Below are 16,649 nucleotides of genomic sequence, written 5' to 3' on the forward strand. Positions count from 1 at the left end.
CAATTTATTTGGCTGTATAATCATTTCATGTTATAGTGCACATTCTATTTTGTAAATAAGTAGGTAGATTATTACGTAAATTGTAGATATTGTCATACAAATTATGTCAGTGCAATTAAAAAAAAAAAGTATAATAGCTGAAAAAGCTAAAAAAAAAATCAATCCAATCATTAGTTTAAAATACCTGATTTTTTTTGTAGGATCTGTGAAATTAACATTTCAAAATAACAATGAAAAGTGCCCGAAATAGTAAAAAGCATAATAGTATATTAAACCCGTTTTACATGTTTTTTTTTTAAAATGCAGAGCATGTTTTGTTTTTACGTTGTGAAATTATACGTATTAGTAATTTAAATGATTAAACCGTCTTACGTACGTAATGAAAAAGTCTTTAAGTAGTACAGTATTATACTGTATAGCCTACTAATCACAGTAAAACATATTTAATTGTTAAATATACATATGTTGATTTAAAAAAAATGTATACTGTATATGTATTTCTTTATTTTAAATAAAGTACAGCATATAAAATGGGCAGCCTTCGGCCGTAAAGTGTCGTGTGGTGTCGTACATTCCGCAAAGCGACGTCACGTATTTGAGCACGTGACGTATCTGCTCCCAATCCCATTCAATAGCAAAGATGGCTACCGCGGAAGTAGGTGAGTACTTGGAGAGCAGTGCTTTTTCTTGCCAATATTACTCTTCCATGTTCATTCAACAATGCCATTTCGTTGGAATTTAATAATTTCTATCATATTTAATATTACATTCAGTCGCGCACTTTCTGTGGCGATCGCGTTTTGGAGAAAACTCGCCTTGGCTGCTGTTAGCTATCACTGAGGGAAACAAATTAACACAACAACTGCCTAGTATGTCACAACAAAGCAACTGACAATGACATTTTACAAAACACTGTTTCTTGTCCCTGCTTTAGCATAAAGGCTTTACGCCGTTTACTTTATTAACTTGCATCAATCTCAACAGAAAATCATCTAAAGAAATATAGAAACGAAGTCACTAATTTGGCTCCACTAACGCTTGAACTAGCCACTAAAAATAATAATAATAATACAAAAAATAGCCTGACGAGTAAAATAAATTACAGTGCATACCGGCAATTTCTTTTTTCTGGGTTTATTTTCATACCTTGCTGTTACAATTTGCCCCTATTACCTAACATTTATTATTGCGTATGAATGGCAAAATGTACGTTTTTAATGATTTAACCCATTTTGTGTAAAGTAATATATTTAATACTATTGATGAGCCTCATGTGAAGGTGATTTGTTTGTGTTGAATCAATCGTTTATGTAACATGGGTTCATGTTTTGTACATTGGTGCTTGTATGATCCTCTCCATTTAATCTGCTTTGCTGCCATCTTGTGACCTATATGCACAATTAAGCAGCCTTATTATATCAAGTTAGCTTTCTTTCTTTTTAAGTTAGTCCTCAAAATGTAGTCATAAAAGTAAATAATGATATTTTTGTTTGTTTTTCAGAGAAAAGGCGCAACCATCTCGCCGCCCTGTCCTTCGCGGCGGTGGTCGTCGTCTTGGGAATCCCCATGTGGTTGCGGACCACCACCACATATCGCGCTTGGCTGCCCGTGGCTCAGATTCAAGAGTTGGCCGAGCTGCAGGTCGGTCTCTGTGGCTCTCCTTTCTTTTCCTCTACTTAATTTCCGTCTCTCAAAACAATCTACTTCTCTATGGACACGCTCGCAGCTCCTTCTGAGCACCGACGTGGAGGTGGTGTTTGCACGCGGGACGCTGACGCCGGAACAGCAGAAGAAGATCCCCGTGATGCACTCGCGGGATGAGGCGCACACCATTGACGGTGTGTTAATAATGTGCATTTTCACCACTTATCCTTTGATACCTTTGATCCAATAATGACAGATGATTTTACAATCTATCATAATGTAATGAAGTCCCACAGCTAGTACATTTATTTAGGTGTTAATGTAGTTGTCAGTTATTTCATTTGGATGTAATTAATTAATTACAAAACCTTTACTCACTGTACTTACAAGTGTTTAATTTAGCATTTTATTTTTGAACAATTATTTTCCAGGAGAGACATCTTTGATTTACAGATATGAGACACGATATCGCACAGCGACCGTTATGGAGGAGGACGCCCTGAACAAGCCCTCTGCTGCTGGTCAGTGTCACACTTTTGTTGCCTCACTCGCTCGCATCGGTTTGTCTTTTGTTGATACTAATGCTGCGTTTTCTTTTTTGTCTCGTCTCGCAGAGACCGATCTTTCCATGCACACACTCAGCGAGAGTCCATGTGGCTCTTTGGTGGTCTACGTAATACCAGAATCTTCTCCGCTGCTGCCTCAGGTTAGAACTGTACTTATGTACCACTATATGCAGTGTTCATGTTTAACGCTTTAAGTCCAGACAATAAATGTTTTAAAAATTCAAATTTTCATTCCGTTTGCTTTGTTGTTTGTTTTTAGCGTTAGAGTAGTCCACAGTCTGTCTTCATATTTTTAGCATTTAGTTGTTGTTTTTTTACAATCTGCAAAAAGGAAAAGTTGTTTCTTTTTTTAGGAAAACAAGATGTATATTTTCAAGAAAAAAATTGTTTGAAAAAGAAAGTTCTATATATTAAAATCATGTTTTTGAAAAAGAGTCATATTTTTTTTAAGAAGAAAGCCACTTTTTGAAAAAGGAGTTGTATATTTTCAGCTAAGAAGATGCAACATTTTTGGAAAAAGTCATAATTTAGACAAAAGTCATACAATTCAAAAGTTTCATATTTTGTGAAAAAAGTTTTTGGAGACAAAGTCATATATTGGAAAAACAAATACGTTATTGACAAAAAAGTCACACTGCACAAATTATTATATTATTATTATATTTTCTAAAGTATTATATCTTGTAGAACATATTTCCAACAAAAATGAGTATTTTTGATAGTCATCTATTTTAGTCATTTAGTTCAGAGAAAACTCTCGTGTATGTTTAACAAAAAAATTAGAATACTTTAAGTCATTTGGGAGGGGGAGAAGTTTAATAGAAAAAAACTTTTGGTAAAAAAAAAACATTTTCAGAAAAGTTATACAATGTTGAAAAAAAAATTGCATATTCTTGAGTGTGTGTACTTTGTAGAAAAGTCATATTTTTAAGAAAGTACGCTGGAATTTTTTTCAAGAAATGACGCTTTCCCCTGCCGCTCACAGGATGTGGACGTGTACGTGGGCCAGCGGCGGATGGCCTTGCTGCGCGTGGACGCAAATATGAAGGCGGGCAAGTCGTTGCATCAAGTGCTGGTGGCGTTGGAGCCACAGGTGAAAGAGGTGCTGGAGGTGATGTCGTTCAGCCACGACGACATCACGGCCGCACTCAGCGACAGAGTGCGACTCAGCCCGGGAAGCCCACAAAGCAAAGCTGACAGCATGAGAACATTCAAGTCTAGTCCGGGTTAGTAGCGCTGCTCACTTTGTACACACGGCCAGCATCATTCAAAAAATGTAATAAAAATACCAGTAGAATTCCTTTGTCACTTGTTGACAGGCCCTGCAAGCCTTCGCCACACACTTTTATTTCCCTGCTAAATCATTCCACGTATTTAAATAAAAATAATTTTCCGTCATGCCATGTTGCCTGTCACTTGTTGACAGGCAGAATTCTCTATTAAATGTAAAATGTCAACACAATTCTCTGGTCACTGGTTGTAAAATTCACAAACAACAATTACTGTTTGTCTACTGTCTTAGGTTACGAGATCACCTTCAGCCTGCTGAATCCCGACCCCAAGTGGCACAACGTGTATTGGGACATGGAGGGCGCCGTGCGTACCTACGTCCAACCTTTGCTCTCCAAACTAAACCCCGTGGCCAACTTTAGCGTTGACTCTCAGGTACCATTTTTCTATAGGGCCCAAAGGAAATTTGAGGCCAATTCTCATAGTTGGCAGAATAAAATGAAATTCTGATAACCGATTAATTGACTCATTATATTAGAAATTATGTAATTAATAAAATAACTTATTTTATGGTTAATAAACAAGATGTGAATTTCTGGCAGAACATTTGAGAGTTTTACTATGCAGAGGAAAAAAACTGATAAAAAAAGGCCTTTTTTTGGTGTAAATGTTTGAATGTCATCTTTGTCTTTAGTGATGTGCCATTGTGTTAAAAAAAAGTTTGGCCAATTTTAGAAGAGCTAATATCAGCAGATTAATCAATTGGGCCTTAATTTATAATTAAGTACAATTGAAACTAATTTTATTTTGATTGATATATTATTCCAATCAGGGTGTTCTTTCAATGTTTGATTGATTTCATTTCAGTTTAGTTGTGTTTTAATTAGTTAGTTATTTCGTTTATTATAATTTATGTATTAATAAATTATATTATGAATTGAATTTTATTAATGTAACATTTAAAAATGTTGCATTACATTAAAAAAATATAAAGCTTAAAAAATTGTTAGTTGTATACATTTCTAAAACGCTTGTTGTGTTGGCAGACACTGCACTACACCATGCTGGGCGTCAACTCCCGCTTCGACGCCAACCACAGCGCCTACACGCTGAGCGCCGACAGCCTAGCGCACGTCATCAACCCCGTGGAGGCTCGACTGGGTAACTCAACCATTGGTCACTTCCTTCGCTTCCAATAATCTTTACTTCGGAGTGTGTCGAAAAGACCGTTTTGTTGTTGGTTGTTTTGGCACTCAGGTTCCAACGCTGCCTCGTCCAACCCGGTGCTCAACTTCCTGCTGTACGTGCCCGACGCACAACACTCGCCGCTCCACATCCTCGATCACCAGAAGCAAAAGGTCACCTCCAACGCCTTTCACTCGCCGCGATGGGGCGGAATCATGGTGAGAGATGATCTGGAATGTCAGCGTTTATACAAAACAACATGGGGGACTTTGGCAGATTGCTAAACTGTGGGTGCATATTAGTAAACTGTGGGTACGGATTAGCTAAAAAAAAATCTTACCCTGGCAACAGAGGGGCTCCGTAGAAAGATACTTTTTTTAATGTATAAATTTCTATTTTTTTATAAATATAAAAAAAAAAAAATCCTGTAAAAGACATGCAATGTTGTATGCATTGATTAATAGGACTATGTTTTCCTAGGTGTATAACGTGTATGGCTCCTATGGACCGGATGAAATGGCTTTTGACATCAACATCAACATGGTCAAAGTGATGGGCGTCTTCCTCTCTCAGCTACGGTAACATCTCGTGTCTTAAAAAGGGCTTTGAGTGCATGTGTATTTGTGTGTCATCAAATAAACTCCGCCCCCTACAGTCTATTGCTGGGCGTGCATCCCTTGACGCCTCCCGCCAGATTCCTGGTTTCGCCGCCGGGCAGCACGGGCCTGTCGGACTGGGAGCTGGACCGCCTCATGTGGAGTCGCACCGTGGAGAACATCGCCACGGCGACCACCACCATCACGTCGCTCACGCAGCTGCTGGACCAGATCGAGAACATTGTCATCAACGACAACGTTGCACAGCAGGTCAGACCATAGTGCATTGACTTCTATGTTTGCGTGAAAAAAATATTTTGACAAAAAGTCTGCCTCTCGAAGCCAACCTTATTATTTACATCCTTATTATTCGCATGAGTTGTAATTTTTTTTCTTTTATTGTGTTGTAGGGGGAATAAGCTTTTTTTTTCTTTTTCTTTTTTTGGTGTGTTATTGGGGGAAAAAAGTCCAATATTTTCAAAGAGGGGTGTAGAAATAAGATTTTTTTCTTTTAAAAAGTTGTATATATTGGAAGGAAAATGTCAAAGAAATTGGGGGGGAAATCTGATTATTTTAGAATGGCATATATATATACTTTTTTTTTAAAGGCAGATATTGCTGCGAAAAAAAATCGGATCTAGGGTGTCTGAGGAAAAAATAAATAAAATGCGCAAAATAAAATATTTTTTAATATTTTGGAAAAAGTTGTATATTTCAGAGGAAAGTTCAAGAAAAAAGGAGAAAGTTGTATATATTTTTATGGGTATGTGTAGGATACTTTTTTTTTCGAGGAAAAAAAGTTACTTTTTTATTGAAAATCTAAAATAAAAGAAAGGGTTTTTTTTCCCTCCAAAAAACGGACTTTATTCTCATACGATTAGAATGTTTTCCCCAAAACATTTTGGTTTTCTTGATCTGTCACTCTGTATCAATCAATCAATTCTGTGCCCCACACTTATAGGAGCATGCTTTGGCGTGTTTTTTCCCCTCCCTCTCACTTTCTTTAGTTTTTTCATTTAACAAATTGGGATGGTCTAGTGACCTGTCAAGTTTTACAGTTCTGGCTCCCTCTGCTGGTTATTTGTCTGCAGGGCATGTTGTAACTGTTAAGTGAATATGGTTGCTCTATACTTGTGAATGTGATTGCATTCCGTTAATTTTTTCTTCTGGAAACTGAGCAACTTCTACACCTTAATTCAACGGTGTTTCCTGCAGGTGTCGAACGCCTTGACTTCTTTGCAGCTGGCGGCGGCTGAGCTGGAGTCAGGCAACCTGGCCTTCGCCCTGCAGTACAGTAAGGAGGCCATCCTGGCGTCGGAGCGGGCCTTCTTCGACCCGTCACTGCTACACATGCTCTACTTTCCCAACGACCAGAAGTTCGCCATCTACATCCCACTCTTCCTGCCCATGTGCGTGCCCATCCTGCTTTCGCTGCTAAATATTCTGGCGGAGGTACGCCAGAAGCGCAAGGACAAGCAGACCAAGAAGGACTAGAGCGGTGAGGATTAGTACCTTGTTTTATTTTACCTTTCACCCCCTTCAATAATTTTTTTTTTTTATGGTTTTCTTTGTTCTTTAGGAGAAAAAAACTGGAGGATGTTTTTTATTGGACAGCAAAGCATTGTGTTATTTAGTGTGTCAGAGATTTTAAATGATTTTAAAGGGAGCCTACTGTGATTATTTGACACTACTACTGGACTTATTGTTTAAAACGAACAAACATTTTTTTTACATTTTAATTTGTCTTCTAAGTTATTGAAAAATAAAAATGTATACTTTAACGTCCTTATTTTAATTAATGGTGTTCCGCAGGGTTCAATTTTGGGGCCTCTGCTGTTTTCATAGTATCTGCTGATGGCAGTGCTTGAAGCTCCGCCATCTGGCGGTCGGGAGGGACAAAATAGAACTGGTGGTTGTTTTAAAGTGCTCTATAAATAGTTGAGTTGAATCCTAACTGCGTGATTTGCAATTCTAGTCCATCACAATTAAGCTATCTAGCAAAACACACTTCCTATAGATGCATGGAGATGCACACTGCCATAAAAGAAACATGACGTCTTCCATCTTAATTTAAAAAGCAGCCATTTCATGGTCATTTTGTCCATTTCCAGGTGTCCTTCAAGGCAAAATTCCTCAGAACTCCTTTGAATTGTTACCGTTGTCTGAATGACGTCCGTCCGTCCACGTCGGAATCTTTGCGCTTCTCCCGCCACTGTTTGTAGCGCATCCGACTTTTCTTGTATCCGAACCTGGCGATGTCCACCATGAACACCCACGCCAGCCCGTACATAACAATGCCGCCCAGCTTCATGGCCACACTGGTCCTGGGCGAGGTAAGCTCATAGTAGAACATGGCGGCGCCCACGCCCACCCGCACGGTGGCGAAGAGGAAGATGAAGAGCAGGTCGACGGCGTCGCCCAGCAGGCTGTCGTAGCGGCCCAGCCGTCGCAGGAACCAGCGCGCCTGCAGCAGAGGGTTGGTGAGCTCGCTGCCGAAGATGACGGCGCACGTCTCACACGCCGACGCGCCCGTCAGCAGCGCCAGCAGGATGCCGATGACGCTGGCGGCGTGGTGGCCCAGCATGACGGCGCCCTCGCTGCCGAAGCGTACGCACCAGGACATGTCGAACAGGAAGTAGCCCAGGCAGACGCACAGCGCGGACGTCTGCAGAGCCGTGTTCTCGCTACCTGGGAATGACACGTGTAGGAATCAGCGAAATTCTCGGTCCTTGTGGCCATTCCAAGAAAAATTAATTCTGCCTGGCAACAAATGAGCATATGAAGAAAAATTACTTCTGCCTTGAGAAAGTCAATTTACCCGGCAACAAGCGTCCATGGAAGAAAAAACTATGCCTAGTAAAAGTTATGCCTTGCAACAAGTGTCTCCAAATACATTTCTGCCTAGCAACAAGTGACTGTTAGAGGAAAAATTAATTCTCAATAGCAACAAGTGGTTGCTGTAAAGTACATTTTACTTGGCAACAAGTGGACCACACGAGGAAAAATCTACCCCAAAAAATCAAGTGAGCAATCCAGAAAAAAAAAAATCCAAATGTTTTTGTTAATATTTGACTGGCTACTTTTTGAGAAAATGGGGGGGGGGGGGAATGCTTATATGCATATTTACAGTTCGTCAATTACACCAATTTTCTAATCCATCAAAAATGTCAAAATTGATCACCATGGGAAATGTGAATAAAAACCTCAAACCAGACTGACCGGCATGTGTGAGGGGCCAGGGTCCGTCCACGAAGACCACGTACGCCGTCAGCATGACGATGGCGACGCCGTGCGTCAGCGTGACCAGTCTACAGTTCCACTCGGGCCCGCGCTCAGGCGAGACACGGCACAGCAACGCGTAGAGACCGGACCAGCCCGCCAGGCTGCACAGAACCTCCAGCAGCGCTGCCACCGCCATCATAAACTCACTGGAATGGTAATGGATTTTATTAATGACAACTTTACCGTTTCACACAGTACATCTCAAAAAGGATGCTACACAGGCTCTCTCTAGTGGTATGTCAAATAATCACTGCTAGTACAGTTTATTTTAAGCTTTTTAATATTAAATTTGAACCCCCCCCAATGTTCCCAATATTATTGTATGTATGTGTAAGTGCTGTGCTGATGTTCAAACTAAACACTGCAGTTGGTCGTGTGCATTCAAAAGTTGACAGGCCAAATGGAGTTCACCTGTCGAGCTAATAGTGCGTTTTAGTTTCATCCTGAAATTTCACCCAATTTCCCTAACTTTGAGAAACTTAACTCATTCACTGCCATTGACTGTTATAGATGTCAAATATTCATTTGAACTATTTCTATTAGTTTAACATCCCCCCCTCCATTTTTTTTAACAAGAGTATGAAAACCTATAATTTTTATTGTACATTTAGAACAGATGTAAAATGTGTGATTAATCGTGAGTTAACTCGTGAAGTCATGCAATTATAATAAAAAAAAATATTCGCCTGACGCTCCTAATTTTTTAATCTTTTATTTTCTTTAATCACGTCAGGCGATTACAATGTTTAATTGTAATTAATCGCATGACTTCAATAGTTAACTCACGATTAATCATAAATTTTATATCTGTTCTAAATGTACAATAAAAATATTCTAGGTTTTCGTACTCTTGTTAACAAAAGTGGAAAAAAATGTTAAACTAATACAAATAGTTCAAATGAATTTTTGACGTCAACGGCAGTGAATGAGTTAATGATAATAATAATTGAAGGTAAGTTAACAGACTCCTACCATAACGCCGACTCTTACGTTCCATCATAAAGTTGCATCAGAACGCTTGAAGATGATCATGTTTGTGACAAGAAGGACCTTGTGCTCCACGCGTCTCCTTGTTCGCCTTCTTCTAAATGTGATCCTCTTAAAGGATTACTGTCTCTGCTTGTCTGCTTGAAGACACACACGCTGCGTGGAGCCCAGCTCACCTGATAGCTTTCAGCCCACCACCCACCCCTTCCTCCTGTGTCCCTGACTCGAATTTTGTGTGAAATAATTATGTAATCCTTTATGTCAACAATTAAGATGTTGTTGTTTTTTTTAGTTTAGTTTAGTTTGTAATCTTAATTGTATATAGCAGTGGGTTTTTTTTCTTCTTGTTCATTTTTATTAAATTAAATTGAAAAAAATAAAGTGTTAAAATAGAATTGGTACTGTACCTTATTTGAAAAAATATATATGTAAGACGAGATGGTTGATTTATGTAAAAATATTATGATAAATTAATATTTCAGATCAACATCACTAGCAATAACAGAAGCGATTGAAGAAATAACAAGTGCTATTGATCAGCGAAAGTATGCTCTTGGAATATTTATTGATATCAAGAAAGCTTTTGACACAATTAACCATGATATATTAATTGAAAAAAACCGGAACAATATGGCATTAGAGGTATTGTGTCAGACTAGATTAAGAGCTATTTACATAAGAGACAACCATATGTGAAGCTCGGTGATCTATCTTCATCCTTCTTGGATATTGTATGTGGTGTGCCCCAAGGGTCTGTTTTGGGCCCCAAATTGTTTATTTCGTATATCAATGACATTTGTAAGATATTGGATGTTCTGAAACTGGACAACCACTAAGTGATTAGGAGTGTTGCTGATTTGTTGACTACATATTTATGTTTACTATGGTTCGTGACTTGTGTTTTGTTATTGTTGGCTTTTTGGATCTAGGTTGTACTTTACTATCTTTTCTGTGGATTTACAATGATGAGCTCTCGGGGTATTTATTTTATATTATTATTATTATGGAGTGGTTCATTATTAGTTACTTTTCTTATCCTCAGCAATATATTTTTGTATTTTTTATTTATTTACCATGGATGTAAACTAAGAAAATATGGAGAAAGGCGGGATTTAATAAGTCTTGTAACTTCCTCCAACTCCTTTTTGAACATGGAAAATCGTTGTTAGGTGCGCTTTGTGGAATTTTGCTTGATTTGTAGATATTTTATTTTATTATGTTGTTGTATGTTTATTACTGTTATTGTTTTTGCTTTGTTGTTATTCTTTTTCATGTTCAAATAAACTCAAACTCAAATAAACTTTTAACTGGTTCAAGTAATTAATTAAATATATGTAAAAAAAATATTTTTTAAATATTGTACCTTATTTAAAAATATTTAATAACTTAATTAACTACTTTCTATGTATTTCAAACTTAAGAATTATATCTTATTTTCACATATTTCTCTGTAAAAAATGAAAGAATCTTACGGGAAAAAAAACATTTTTGAACTCATTTGAATTTGGAAAGTCGGCTTTTAAAACTATAAAGATCCAGAATAAATTTTGATTTTGACCTCAGTTCAAACTAAATATTTTTATAATACTAAATTTGTAATATTTAATTAAATAGTATATATTGTTATTTTTCTGAGTTAATTTTGATTACTGTGTAACAGAATACACAACCTTATTTTGAAGTACAGTATTGGCAGTGCATTAAAAATATATATGAACGAAAAGTATGATACTCTAATAATATAAATTAAGTTAAAATACTAGAGAGAAAAAATGGCTCAGTTTGGGGCAGAATGGATTGTGTAGTTACATAGCAAGGCGTTAGGCAGCGTACAAGTGCACCTTTGTCTAACTACGACGCAATTGCTGATGAGACGAAGAAGAAAGTAAAACGGAAGTAAGAATATTTCCTTTCCGGGTTGAAAATGCCGGCATATAAATAAACACTCGAGAACGACATTGGGAACTTTTATCTGTTGAAGTTTTTATTTCTGACTAAAGCACACAAAAGGTGGAATGTAAGTTTATCGCGTTCCGTGTGCCTGCATTTGTGTAAAAAAAAAAGCACAAACACAAACCGCTGGAGCAAACTGCTGGTATGCTAGCAGCACCTCATTTAAGGTCCTTAAACTTAAAGTTTTAAGATGTGAAATATTATAATAACTTGATTTACTCACTGGCTAAATTTAAACGCTATAGAAGGAAACAGCTAAATTGTGTGTGTATGAATGAGGTTTTATATTGTGTAGGCTGCGCGCGCCTGCGTGTGTTTATAACTTCATGAATAATTAAAAACGTTATATTTGATCAACATTTTTTATTGATTAAATATAAAACAGGTCACATTGTCTCTTGAACATTGTTGTTAATTGATGTGTTGCAGTTCATCATTATGTCTCTTCCACCTGCTCGACGGTGCCTCCTGTCGTCGCTCAAAGTCCACCGTTGCGGCCACGCCATGATCAGCAGCGCCTCGAACCCGCGGGAGAAACGTGACGCCGGCGGTCCTGTGTTCCAGTACGTGGGCCAGCACAAGAAGCCCAGCCACAAAGTGTTCGTGTGGGGCTTCAGCTTCACAGGAGCGCTGGGCATTCCAAGTTTCGTGGTCCCCGACAGCGGCAGAAAGAAGCCTCGCAAGTACCAGCTGACGCCTTACCGACTGGAAACGGAGAACCAGGTAAGAACAATAAACATGTCATGCCCACAGCTGCAGTTGAGTAAATAACAGCGTGATTTTTCTTAGATTTCGTCTGCCGCATGTGGTTACGGGTTCACCCTGCTGGCGTCCTCCACCAAAGACGTGACCAAGCTGTGGGGCGCCGGACTCAACAAGGACTCGCAGCTCGGCTTTCAGCGCACACAGCACAGCCGACGTAAGATTAGTAGTACAGCGTCATTATTGTTATTATTTGTCAAATTAGTGCTGGCTTTCATTTCGCATTCCTTATACAATAATTTCTCTAACAATAATGTAATTTTAAAAATTTGCCAGTCTAGAGAACCTCAGTAGTAGTCATCTTTAATTTTGACATTATTATAATTATTATAATTATTATCATCATCATCATCATCATCATTATGTGTTTTAAAGTTATCTAAACATTGTTATTATTATTTTTAGATTATATAAATTATTTATATAGTTAAAAATAAATTCTATAAAATAATTAAAAATATATATTTTTCAATCATTATAAAATAATTTAACTTTGTATTTTCATTTAGTTTTTTTCTTCAAATAAATACTTTCACTGTGTTATGTCATCTATTTTCTAATTATCATAATTATTTATAGTTTTATTATAGATTATATAGATAGATAGTAAGTTTGGTATTTTCTGTATTTTTTAATTGTTTTTTAAAAATAAATTTACTTATTTTAAAAAATACTTCAGAATGTTCCTGTAATTGTAGTTTGTATTTATTTTATTTCTATATTTCTGCAGCAGCACAGCTACTTAGGTCTGAATTTATTGTATTATTTGTATTTTATTTATTATATTATTTTTATTTTTTTAATAATTGCAGTTAAAAAATAAAATTATATAAGTAATAAAACAATTATTAATGTGTTTATAGTATATTGGTTTTTTTTTTTCTTTTTTTTTTTCTGCTGGCCCATTGGAGGCGCTGTTTATCAATACTCAATGAGTTTGCTGTCTAAAGAAGTAGAGCAACATGATATGGGCTAAAAAAAAAATCTCTCCTTAGTTGATCAAAGAAGTTAAGTCAAATTGGAGTCAAAATCCTTCAAATTGTGCAAATGATTAACAATGCCGTCCATTTTGTGTGTTCAGATCATAGTTACGATTACGTGTTGGAGCCGTCGCCTGTGCAGCTGCCTCTCCGAGAACAGCAGAAAACACGCGTGACGCAGGTGTCATGTGGACGTGCGCACGCACTCGTGCTCACTGATTGCGAGGGAGGTCAGTCACTACCACGTGTGTGTGTGTGTTTATGTTAATTGTCATCGAGTTGTATGTTTCTAAGGTTAAATGAATATTCATGACACTTAATGCCCTAATTAAACAGAATGATGATTTTAAATGATCTCGAATTGGGTCCAAAAGTCTTTGTGGTCTTTAATCTGACATGCAGTGTTCAGCATGGGCAACAACGCTTACGGCCAGTGTGGACGCGATATTGTGGAAGACGAAGTGTACAGGTGTGTTGTTCTCAAAGCACGTTCCACACTCGGTAACAATGCAGCCGTGTTGCAAAGCTGACGTGGTCGTGCCTTAACAGCGGCAGTCACATGATTCACAAAATGGAGGGCGTGGATGGCCGCGTGGTGCAGGTGGCGTGCGGGCAGGACCACAGCCTTTTCCTGACGGAGGCGGGGCGGGTCTACGCCTGCGGGTGGGGAGCGGACGGACAGACCGGTCAGTTTGTCGTTTATAGATATATATTATTATTGCACATGGTCTCATACTGAGTTTCTGCTGGTAGGTCTGGGGCACCACAAGGTGTGCTCCACCCCCACTGAAGTGCTGGGGGAGATGTCGGGCGTGAAGGTCCAACAGGTCAGCACGTACGCAGACTGCAGCCTGGCCGTGTCCGCGGACGGACAGCTGTACGGATGGGGAAACTCTGAATACCTTCAGCTGGCCTCCGTCACGGAGACCACCCAAGTGAGAATGACCATATTGCAGGAAATCGTTTTTATTTTTCATTTACAATGTTTGTGACTTGTTGCCTAGCAGAATTTGTGGGCATCAACATATCTGTCTTCAATCAATGCATTCTGTGATGTCATTTTCTAGCACCCTTCTCACATGTTACTTGTTGCTAGGCAGAATTTGAGGGGCACAAAAATCTGTCTGAGGTCAATTTATTTTCAGATCAGATCGCTTCACACATTTGTCACTTGTTGCTAGGCAGAATTTATGGGGCACATCAAATCTTAAACATCTGCCACTATTTGTTTGCTGCCTCAATCACTTTGATGCTCTCACTCATGAGGCAGAATTTGTAGGACTTTACAAAAAAAAATTTTTTTCCTGTTTGTCACACTTTTTCACTTGTTGCTAGGCAGAATTCATGGGGCACAATTACTTCGGTCCTCAAGTGATATATTTTTGTGATAATAATTTGACAATCAGTGTGCATTTTCACTTTTTACACTTATCAACCAAGGCACTTGTACGCCTGCTCCCCCCACAGTTCCACTTTTGCTTTGCAGATCAACTCCCCTCGTCGGTTGCCTCTCCCAGGCTGCGGTCGTGTGGTGCAGGCGGCATGCGGAGGCACACAGGTGGCTATCCTCAACGGTTAGTGTTAGTCAGTCCAAACTCAAAGTGTTTTTTTCCCCACACACATAATTCTTTTACATGCTATATTTCATCGATTGAATTCACCCCACCCAAAAAAAATTTCCCCCAGAGCGAGGCGAGGTGTTTGTTTGGGGCTATGGGATTTTGGGAAAAGGCCCCTCGCTGTCAGATTCATGCTCCCCTGAGATGATTCCTCCGTCCTTGTTTGGACGCTCCGACTTCAACCCCTCTGTCGTCGTCACCAAGATTCGATGCGGCCTGACTCACTTCGCCGCTGTCACAGGTAAATAGGTGCTCTTGACAAATTGACACCTCAGCCAGGATAAACGGCTGACTTGATGTTGTTGTTGGTTGCAGATCGTGGCGAGCTTTTCGTGTGGGGGAAGAACGTCCGAGGGTGTTTGGGTATCGGGAAGAGGGACGACCAGTTCTTCCCGTGGCGAGTAAGTGAGGGGTACGATGGAGTAGGGCTGCGCATTTAATCAAAATTCAATTACAATGTCAATTATTACACTTCAAAATGACAAAATTAGCATAATTGTAAAAAAAGATGAATAATACTAATTTTGAGTTGTATAATTTTATACATTTGCACCTTTTTTATTTAATTTTAAAATAACAAATTTAATAAATTTTGTTTATCCAAAATTTGCATTTGAATGTGCAGTATATGTAAATTTGCTTATTTGACTATTTTATTATTTACAACAAATCCTATATTGTAACAAATTGATGTGATAATTTAATTCAAAATTAATAAATGTAACCTTTTTGGGGGGAATGACTTAATTAATGCATCAAATAAAATAGATTATTTTGATAAAAACAATAATTCATGCTCATTTTAAAATGTATTATTTATAATTAATTAACCAATTATTGAATATATTTTTATTATATTCATATTTTTTATAATAATAGATAGATAAATTAATCCAAAGTAAGTAAACATTAAATTAAATTTAATTGGAAAAATGGCTTAACTAATGCAGCAAATAAAGCAATATAATTATAAGGATTGTCTTTAAAAAAAAAAACGTAATTAACAATTCATAAAATACATTTCTTTAACATTGATGTGCACTCAACATTGTTTATTTTACATTTGTTTTTGTTTATAGTAAACCAATAACAAAATAAAACAAATTAATACAAAATAGATATAAAAATGATGTAACTAAATTTTAATGAACCTAAATGCATGCAACAAATAAGTGTTAATAAAATTATTTTAAAAATCATGTTAATTTTTTTATATTTTTATTTATATTCAATGTGTTTATAATTTCAACCAATTATTTGTTTGTATATAGAAAAATACAATTACAAAAATGCATATTGATTGCTAATTTTTTAGGTTTAATGAAAGTGCATATGTTGTGTTTAGGTGACTGTCCCCGGTCAAGTGGTGGATGTAGCATGTGGCGTGGACCACATGGTGGCGCTGGTCAAGTCCCTCCTCTGAGTATGGAAAAAAGCACATCTTTGCACGCCAAAGGGGCGAACCCACCGTCAAGCTAGCTGCGCGGTGGCGGGTGGGCGATCCAAAGACTCCCATCGCAGCCCAGTGCGGATCAGTCCACTGAGGTGGGACTTGTTCGGGGCCTCTAACACAGAAAAGATGCTGATGAACAGTCGATGCATCGCTGGATATTTTATGTGTGTAACATATGGAAACTGTAAACAAATCTTTTTAATAAATCACGTGGGGCCCTATTGGGTTTACCCACATACTGGATTTATTTCCAAACTTTGTGACTGTCACTTGTTGCTAGGCAGAATTCATGGGGGGCACACACAAAAAAATGAAATGACAGTAAACTAGAAATAATAGTAATGAAAATTGGCCAACAGTCAAAAACAATGGAAGCAAAAACAACCCGAAAT

At 37.9% G+C, this 16,649-nt stretch overlaps 3 protein-coding genes across 7 annotated transcripts; 2 read left to right on the forward strand and 1 right to left on the reverse strand.

Annotated features, from left to right (window-relative positions):
* Positions 1-566: 566 nt before the first annotated feature.
* pigs (phosphatidylinositol glycan anchor biosynthesis, class S) lies at positions 567-8,435 on the forward strand. 3 transcript variants are annotated; one of them, XM_086098989.1, is made up of 13 exons: positions 567-659; positions 1,502-1,641; positions 1,727-1,838; positions 2,076-2,165; positions 2,259-2,350; positions 3,196-3,436; positions 3,733-3,875; positions 4,487-4,601; positions 4,698-4,843; positions 5,106-5,203; positions 5,281-5,491; positions 6,437-6,719; positions 6,801-8,435. In XM_086098989.1, exons 1-12 carry the CDS (start codon positions 641-643, stop codon positions 6,713-6,715), a joined length of 1,686 nt encoding a protein of 561 aa, XP_085955115.1. In that variant the 5' UTR covers positions 567-640; the 3' UTR covers positions 6,716-6,719; positions 6,801-8,435. The 3 variants fall into 3 exon arrangements, with proteins under 3 accessions (XP_085955115.1, XP_085955116.1, XP_085955114.1); XM_086098990.1 differs by having other exon boundaries at positions 7,333-8,435; XM_086098988.1 differs by having other exon boundaries at positions 6,437-8,435.
* Positions 5,636-9,589, reverse strand: LOC147160782 (TLC domain-containing protein 5-like). Its single transcript, XM_086098991.1, has 3 exons — positions 9,476-9,589; positions 8,441-8,649; positions 5,636-7,909 (listed from the first exon to the last, which is right to left on the reverse strand). Exons 2-3 carry the CDS (start codon positions 8,640-8,642, stop codon positions 7,374-7,376), a joined length of 738 nt encoding a protein of 245 aa, XP_085955117.1. The 5' UTR covers positions 8,643-8,649; positions 9,476-9,589; the 3' UTR covers positions 5,636-7,373.
* A 1,792-nt stretch (positions 9,590-11,381) lies between these two features.
* rcc1l (RCC1 like) lies at positions 11,382-16,512 on the forward strand. 3 transcript variants are annotated; one of them, XM_086098655.1, is made up of 11 exons: positions 11,382-11,507; positions 11,873-12,166; positions 12,233-12,362; positions 13,287-13,415; positions 13,588-13,654; positions 13,735-13,871; positions 13,939-14,120; positions 14,672-14,759; positions 14,872-15,045; positions 15,120-15,205; positions 16,150-16,512. In XM_086098655.1, exons 2-11 carry the CDS (start codon positions 11,882-11,884, stop codon positions 16,225-16,227), a joined length of 1,356 nt encoding a protein of 451 aa, XP_085954781.1. In that variant the 5' UTR covers positions 11,382-11,507; positions 11,873-11,881; the 3' UTR covers positions 16,228-16,512. The 3 variants fall into 3 exon arrangements, with proteins under 3 accessions (XP_085954781.1, XP_085954780.1, XP_085954783.1); XM_086098654.1 differs by having other exon boundaries at positions 11,401-11,610; XM_086098657.1 differs by having other exon boundaries at positions 11,401-11,585.
* Positions 16,513-16,649: the final 137 nt, after the last annotated feature.

Source organism: Leptonotus elevatus, chromosome 16 (assembly GCF_054856555.1).
Source record: "Leptonotus elevatus isolate MCC_2025b chromosome 16, RoL_Lele_1.0, whole genome shotgun sequence".
NCBI lineage: Eukaryota > Metazoa > Chordata > Actinopteri > Syngnathiformes > Syngnathidae > Leptonotus > Leptonotus elevatus.

What these genes read in the sequence shown, in the direction of transcription:
- pigs (XM_086098988.1), top strand. An exon ending in TGAGGCGCACACCATTGACG is followed by an intron (nt 1,839 to 2,075) that starts GTGTGTTAATAA and finishes ATTATTTTCCAG; the next exon opens with GAGAGACATCTTTGATTTAC. An exon ending in ACTTTAGCGTTGACTCTCAG is followed by an intron (nt 3,876 to 4,486) that starts GTACCATTTTTC and finishes TTGTGTTGGCAG; the next exon opens with ACACTGCACTACACCATGCT.
- LOC147160782 (XM_086098991.1), bottom strand. Translation starts at nt 8,642, where the DNA reads ATGATGGCGGTGGCAGCGCTGCTGGAGGTTCTGTGCAGCCTGGCGGGC. An exon ending in CTGGCCCCTCACACATGCCG is followed by an intron (nt 7,910 to 8,440) that starts GTCAGTCTGGTT and finishes TGTCATTCCCAG; the next exon opens with GTAGCGAGAACACGGCTCTG.
- rcc1l (XM_086098655.1), top strand. Translation starts at nt 11,882, where the DNA reads ATGTCTCTTCCACCTGCTCGACGGTGCCTCCTGTCGTCGCTCAAAGTC. An exon ending in GACTGGAAACGGAGAACCAG is followed by an intron (nt 12,167 to 12,232) that starts GTAAGAACAATA and finishes GATTTTTCTTAG; the next exon opens with ATTTCGTCTGCCGCATGTGG. An exon ending in ACAGGTGGCTATCCTCAACG is followed by an intron (nt 14,760 to 14,871) that starts GTTAGTGTTAGT and finishes AATTTCCCCCAG; the next exon opens with AGCGAGGCGAGGTGTTTGTT.